The sequence below is a fragment of the Poecilia mexicana genome, unplaced genomic scaffold, assembly GCF_051168715.1.
Source record: "Poecilia mexicana isolate PSO_F unplaced genomic scaffold, ASM5116871v1 scaffold_20, whole genome shotgun sequence".
NCBI lineage: Eukaryota > Metazoa > Chordata > Actinopteri > Cyprinodontiformes > Poeciliidae > Poecilia > Poecilia mexicana.
The window spans coordinates 15,438,557-15,445,933 of NW_028263389.1; the positions used below are offsets into that span (position 1 = coordinate 15,438,557).

General features: G+C 40.7%; 1 protein-coding gene across 3 annotated transcripts; it reads right to left on the reverse strand.

The window, feature by feature from the left end:
• Positions 1–608: 608 nt before the first annotated feature.
• Positions 609–7,058, reverse strand: mettl4 (methyltransferase 4, N6-adenosine). Of its 3 annotated transcripts, XR_015761622.1 has the most exons (9): positions 6,653–7,058; positions 6,437–6,502; positions 5,698–6,055; positions 5,473–5,542; positions 4,978–5,152; positions 4,795–4,898; positions 3,768–3,859; positions 1,500–1,601; positions 809–930 (listed from the first exon to the last, which is right to left on the reverse strand). XR_015761622.1 is itself a non-coding variant. In XM_014982953.2 (8 exons), the coding sequence occupies exons 1-8, from the start codon at positions 6,875–6,877 to the stop codon at positions 749–751; spliced, it is 1,272 nt and encodes a 423-aa protein (XP_014838439.2). In that variant the 5' UTR covers positions 6,878–7,057; the 3' UTR covers positions 609–748. The 3 variants fall into 3 exon arrangements, 2 of the variants coding, with proteins under 2 accessions (XP_014838439.2, XP_087857531.1); XM_014982953.2 differs by lacking the exon at positions 1,500–1,601 and having other exon boundaries at positions 609–930; positions 6,653–7,057; XM_088001405.1 differs by lacking the exon at positions 809–930 and having other exon boundaries at positions 1,539–1,661.
• Positions 7,059–7,377: the final 319 nt, after the last annotated feature.

Sequence of the window (7,377 nt, forward strand, 5' to 3'; positions counted from 1 at the left end):
GTCTATTTCTGAGTCTATGTGCTGAAGATGGACAGCATGATGACAGTAACATGGAGGTGATTTGGCTGGAGTCACATTCTAGCTTCATTAGCTTTGATGTGTGGTGTGCTGCAGAGGCAATAACTCATCCTCATCTTCCTCAGAGGCGGCCATGCTCTTCCACCACATTTATTAGAAAGTCCCCACCCAATGAGCAAAGCACCAGTTAAAACATGTGAAGGCGTTTTGTCTTTAGCTGAAATTGATGGTACAAGCAAATTGTGGACGATGCTTTAGAAGCAGACCGTCTCTTACGGCGCGAGCCTGTTTCAGAAACGTTTTTCTCAACCGCATTTAGAAATTCAGCTTAAAACGGCATAGAAAGAGTAAAAATAGCAATACTTTGATCTTCCCTAAGACACATGCTGTGCCAAGGAGTACTCAAAAGGCTAAAAACCTGGAGAGTTGGGAGTCTGATTGCTGTGTGGGAAGTAGTTGGGTTCAAAACAGCTGCAGAGAAATGCTCTTTCATCTCTCAAACAACATCGTCACTACCTTAAGATTCATCCAGACCAAAAAAAGATAAATCAAAGGTCCCACATGCATGCAGATTATAGATCAAAAAGCGATGCAGGAGCAGCAAAATCTTTATTAAAAACAAAGTTAAAGGGAAAAAAAACAGCCAACAGGTGTTGAACTTCGGACATTTGCTCAATTGCTAGGGAGGCTGGACGCAGTAAGACAGTAACTTTTCTCAGAATATCTGCAGTCATGTTTCTGCAGCATCTTCTGTGGCCTCGGCTTTAGAGGTATCTGCAGGTTCCAGGTTGAAGTAGCTGATGTGCTGAAATTTCAGCACCTCGTTTCCCCAGCTGGTCCACCCGGGCTGAAGACTCCGCGCAAACAGCTCCAGACACTTGGCTTCAGCTCCAACATACAACTTCAGCACCTCTGTGAAAAATTAAGACAAAGAAACAACGATACTGTGATTGTTAACACACAATGTGCGGCCAAGCACACAACGGCTCATCTTCCTTGCATTTCAATAGCGTAAGATGATACACTGCCTTGTGTTAGCTCCAGGTACACCTTTTACTGTATAATGTAGAGTACAGTGGTGCTGAGAATTAAACGAAAAGCATCCTTAAAATAGGATTTTTATGCAAAACACACTGGGAATGCTGCGCAGAATAATCAAATCTGGGTTTCCCCATCGCTCCCCTGCATGGATCTTTTGTATAAAAGCTTTTCACTTGTTACTTTGTAATAGGCTGAAGACAGAGGTGGCAGCTGCAGAACTCCTTCGCATCCTGAACAGTTTTTTCCTCCCTGTGAGGAGTCTGCCTGTGACCTTGGCTTTATAAGTGCTCATATTCCAGGAGAGGAACACCTGACAGATACGTTTCACTTCCCCTGCTCTCTGCTACTCTGACACTGCCTCGGCCGACACTCTGGGAGTTAATGAGCTCAAAAGTCTGCTCCCAAAACCCATCCAACCTACATGTGCTGAATAACCTTACCTCTTTTCCCCTCTCTGTGTCCGTCACAGAGACAAAGCCCCGGTGTGGAAAGGCCAGACATGCAGCTCAGTGACTAACTCATCCTTAACTCATGACTCAGCTCTCAAGTTGAAAAGAGAGAAAAAGTTTCACCATGATAAATCTTGAAATGGAACGGCACGTCTGGATGAAAACACAAGCGGAAAGGGAAAAGAAAGAGGTCTTTTCTTTCTGATCAAGTTACAAAGTCTTAGTTAATCCAGTTTGTGGAGATTTTTTTTTTCTCTCTCGCTTCTTTTTAAAGTTGTGGAACATGATTAAAATCTAAATATCTCTGAATAAAATACAATAATTAACATTAAAGTGCGCTCATCCAGAACAACATTGCTCTTTTGGGCCCTCCTCCTGTACGTCCCCTTGATCTAACTCTCATTGAAAATGTTTTTGGATGGATGGCAGAGGTTTGCAAAAATGCTGCATTTTGTGAATCCATCTTCATGGAGCATCGTCCTCACCAGCCTACTGGAAACACTCCAAAAGATTTATTTACAGGACCAGGGGGGACTACTTTTTCTTTTTTTTTTTTGACACATGAACTCTGTTTTCTGTGTTTTCTGGGATGTGATCTTAAAGCTTTGAACATCGTGTTTCAGTTTATATGACACTTTTCTCCATTCTCATCGTTTGGCCTCTTGCCTTCATTTCTTATTTATGCATGTTTTTCATTGAGTTTATCATTAAAACCAGCAAAATTTAGTTATGTTAACCTTATACTGGAAGACCTTTTCTTAAAAAAAAATCCATCCTTTAATTTGAATATATTTATTTATTGGAGGAAAATCATATAAAATAAATGTGAATTTTAAACAAATTCATAGAAAATGACTTACAGTTTCCTTGGGGTATCACATCACGTAGACCCGTTTTAAAACAGGAAAGATAGGAGCACATGACACTTAACCCATAACTGTGCCTCAGAGCAATCATTAGAGTTAAAAATCAGCTGGAAATACAAGACAAGTTTATTTTGCCTTCATGCTCAGTGAGGATGCTGTCATCAATGACTGTGCCAGAGGGGATTTTGTTGAAATCAATTATTTCTTAATACATTTTTTTTCTCCATAAATGAATAAGTGCAAATTAAAGGTTTGGCTTTTCTACATTTTTTGTGTGATTTTATGGCGCTACAATAAACATTAAGGATTTTTATATATTTACCAGAAAAAATGAGCAAATCAGAAAGGATTTAAACATCAAAATTGTGCTTAATTATTTTTTTTACTTATATCTGAATTGAACTCTTTAATTTATAGGAATCATTCTTCTGTCATAACACTAAAAGATCTGAGACACACCCACAACCAGCAGAGCCTTCTTGCAACAAAATGCATAAAATAAAGGAAAAATCCCCCAAAATTAAAAAAATAATAAATAAACTGCTTTCAGTTTCCAGCGCTGCTTAAGCTTCACTGGAAATCATTTTTTCTTCATTGCCTAACGAAAAGCTTCCAGGTCAGCAACAGCGGATCAACTGGAACAAACAAACCAGTTGTGAATGAAACCTGCTGAGACCCACTGACACAAACAAAGACTCACACATGGAAACCGAGCACAATCTTTCTCCTAATCTGTTGAATCTCTATGGTGTCCCAAGCTCCATGGAGGCATCATTATGATTTAAATCAATGTATTTTAATAATCTCCCTCTAGCTCTATGGGAGGGGAGCTTTTCTGTGCTGCTGAAAGGGCACTAGCAAACAGCAGCCATGTTTCACCCGCCATACTGCACCATAAACTGCGTTCCCCCGAGAGGGAATGAGCTGACGTCAAGCCTTCCTTATTCTCGGTTCCTGCATATGCATTCCCAAGCTCTTACACTCAGCAGCAAGGTGCGTACTGGAGGTGGAGCAATCGAGACAAAACTAACGTGTGTGATGTAAAAGTTTGCTTTTTGACAAGTCACGGTTTCCATTATCTGTAAATATAAAATATGCAGACAACTAGTATATTGTCTTCTCTAGCCTACAATGATAGCATTCCAAAAAGAAGCTCAAGTTTTGACTATATTTAGTCTATGTATGGTTCTATTTAATGAGTTTTGTTTCCATAAAGAGGTGCTTCCCTGGTCCATAATTTCTCATGTAGGTTCTGTCCTTATTAATAAAATACAAACAGCACCGGAGTTGGAGCGAGTGGCGTGAAGGGAAGTCGTCCTGCATTTAGATTTTATCAGTGCTGCAGCGTTGCCCTGTAGTGGCGCAGAAAAAACACCACACTTTAAGGACTTACCTGACAGTGATGGCTTCTGGGAGTGCAAGGCCGAGGGGACGCTCACAATCAAACGTTTATCTTCAACTGGAACATTTGCAGTTTGTAAAGGGCTGAAACAAAAAAACATAAGTACTTTGAGTATCACCAGGATTTACCTCATCTAAAACTTTTAATTTGAAAACACAAAAGATGACTTGCAAAAGCCCAGCATTTCTTCCCCTTTTGAATATCTGAATGCACAATCCATGAACATGTGTTACGTTAACAGGTGTTATGCTTATCTGTGGAATAACTTTTTCTGCTTGTGCTGTGGAAATTTCATTCATCGCAGAATGAGAATCTGCTTCAATAATAAGAGAAAGATTAATCTTTGCCTTTAAGTTTCTTTATTCGAAGCCAAAAGCGTTCGAAGACCCGCCTCACTGAGCGCAGTCAGGAGAAGAGCCCTGAACGACACACGTCACATCATTATATAGTCACAGCAAGGAAAAGACCCACCCAAGATCTGATCTTATCTCAATTGCCAGATGGACCACACAGACAATCGTTACTCCCACCTCATAAACCGTCCCTCACCTCTTGGAGGGGATGATTTTATGGCATGAAAGAGCCGATAAGGATTTCAGGAGAAACTTCTAATTCTTCTTTGTCAGTTAGTCATGGCTGCAGGTCAAACAAGGGTACAAACTACATTCCACACATGACAGTCCTTTAAGACAATTACCAGATCAAGCATTTTCTATTACACTTGCCACGCTGAAGGTCAGCTGCCAAAGCTGGTTTTTGCAGCAGCAAGGCATAAAGATAAAGAAACGTCAGTTCTCATGGTAACTTGTCTGTCTGTCTTGCAAATATTTTGCACTTCTCTTGTGTGACTTTGTGTGTCTCCTTACACTGTGGCTTTGTTCTCATCTTGTATAAGCTTTTCTAATTACAATGAAAAGTGGCTCTAAAACCCAAGAGGGTGGAATATAAATGTTGGACACACTTTTCAGATTTGGATTTGCGCCAAAAATGCAGGGTACCGTATGAAGGTCAGTCGCACCTCGTGTGGTCATTGGCAGGACGGTACCGACCCAGCACCAGCACTTCATACGGCTTCTTGTGTGGTGAATCTAGAGGAAACACAAACTCCCCCGATGTGGTGACCTGAAGGACGGAAGGTTAGTTAGGATACCCTCCATCTGTGAAACTTACCATAAATCATTTAGCTCTAGAGGTAAACTACCTTGACCCAGAACCATTCAGCGACAACTTCTACACCCCAGTGTGGGTACAGCTCGTCACGGACAAATCGGAGGTGGCTGGGCCTGTTCGTTACCCAGGTGACCACCAAGCAGCCTGGAGATCCCAGGAGGGGGACGGGAAGGCGTTTCAGCTGGGATGAAGGCAAAGAGCTGTATCTTCATGGAGAAAATTTATGAGGTCAAACTCAATCAACATGATATATATATATATATATATATATATATATATATATATTGTTATATATCCCTGTACACAGGATCAAAAACTAGTTATATGCTTTATGCAAGTAATATGGATTTGCTTGGTGAACATCTAAATGTGTATGTAAATGGACACTGCTTGTTTACAGACAGGGATAGTCAGGAGTAAGCATTATGTTGCTCCTACTCCTCACTTTTGAACTTCTTCTCATTTGTCTAAGCATTTCTAATTGTCCACCACTATGCCTTGATGAAACGTGTGAAAGTCAAATAACCTGCGACTTCTTTTCACAGACTTGTTTTCCCACGGTGGATCGATGACGATGACGTCAAATCTCCTCCCACCTATTTGGTAGCACAAAAGTGTAATATTGTTACAGGCAGAGTTTCTGATAGAATTAAACATTACGCTCGGAAAAAATAAAAAATTGCTATCCTAAAACCATTTTAGTGACTAACAGGTCCAGATTTCACTCCTTTTTTGTTTTCATTACACTCACATTGTACCAGTGGTTGTATTCTTGTGAAATCAGAAAGGAGGAATGCAGTGTCATGAGGTATTATATACTCCTCTCCCATCAGTGGAACCACTGCTGCCCAGGCCTCGCTGTTCTCCGTCACCTGGGAGAACAGGTCGACATGTGAAGCAACGCCTTCCTCTGTCAGAAGTGACTGTGTCCTCTCTTGCTCTTCATCGACCACCAGAGGGAGCTCTTTAGCCATCTCGCAGAGTGCTGCCAGTCTGCAGTCCTGGGAGGGAAGAGGATCTTTGGATGTTTCTGTCTCTCCACTCAGGTATCCAAGTGACTGGGCAGAGTCCACTAAGGACTTGGTTCCCTCCAGAATAATGCTCCTGATCTGTTACCACAGATATATAGACATATCATGTTTTCTGAATAACAGACACATTTTTAACATAATTCTATTAGCTGCTGCATCCTATCAGACTCTTGTAAAAGACTCTAAATTCAAAAATTATGTTGTAACAATTATCTCTGAAGAAACTCAGTGAAGAAACTTAATCACTAATGTCATTAAAAACACAGCACCTTGCAAATAAACTTGTTCTTCATATGTTTTGGGAATTTTAGTAGTAGTGCATAACATTTGAACTGTATGTAGAGGATAAATGATATATAAAAATACCATCCTGAAGACCAAGGAATGCGTCAATAAGTTAAGAAGCTTCGAGAAGTTTTGCAGAGCCCTGGACTTGATAGTCAGTCAAAATGTATTCACCTTTTCATGGAAAGCCTTTGCATCAATTTCTCCTTGGTTGAGCTCACCATGTTTTCGTTTCCGCTTCTGAAATCAAAAACATTTGATTAAATACTGACAACAGAACTACTTATCATTTTTAAAACATGCATATTAAATGGCATCAACCCAAGAACAAGCCTCAACACATTTTTGTTTACACTCAGAGAGGTATAGCCTGCAGCTTAAACAGTCTACCTTTGCGCATTTCTCTGTTTTCTGCGTCATAACAGCGTGTCCTCCATCAACTCTCCCACTCATGTCGTAATGACTCTTTAATATGTCAAAGCACTGTCTTTTAAAATTGCACTTGACATGTGACTTGTGATGCCCTGTCCATGTGATGCACCTCGCATAGCCTCGGTCAATGAGCGACTGGGAGTCCAAAACCCAGCCTGAGTTACTCTGAAGCACCACCGACATCACGAAGCTCTGGAAGGCTCACCCCGGGGCGAACCGTTAAAGAACTAGTGGTTTGCTTGTTTAGTCTTGTGGTGCCACGCCTTGTCAATATCAGAGATGTGTGTGGAAAATCAGATTTCTCCGTAAACGATACTGAAAGGGAAGCGTAAGAACGTAATCCGCTCCGAACAGGAAGTGAATCGTGTTGACGACATATGTGTTGGTGGTAACTGAATCGACTCAATGTGCCGGCTCTTTCAAATGAACGAAGAAATGTAACTTCAACCCCAATTCCGATTAAATTGGGAGGTTGTGAAAAACATAAATAAAAACAGATATGCACAACACTGCATATGGACCTGAATGACCAACACATCTCAAACTGTATATCGAGGAACAAGGTCATTGAATGGTTTGTACACACGTAGGTCTTTTTAATGTGATTCTCCTTTTAACAGTTAACCAATGGAGAGTTTGGAGAACAAACGTCATATTTTTGTGATTTGTTTCTCAGTAGCTGT

Coding starts and splice junctions, on each gene's coding strand:
- mettl4 (XM_014982953.2), bottom strand. CDS start 6,877: ATGTCGGTGGTGCTTCAGAGTAACTCAGGCTGGGTTTTGGACTCCCAG. Junction 5,153..5,472: donor TCTGTGAAAAGAAGTCGCAG/GTTATTTGACTT, acceptor TTCTCCATGAAG/ATACAGCTCTTTGCCTTCAT. Junction 3,860..4,794: donor CCTGCCAATGACCACACGAG/GTGCGACTGACC, acceptor TTTTTGTTTCAG/CCCTTTACAAACTGCAAATG.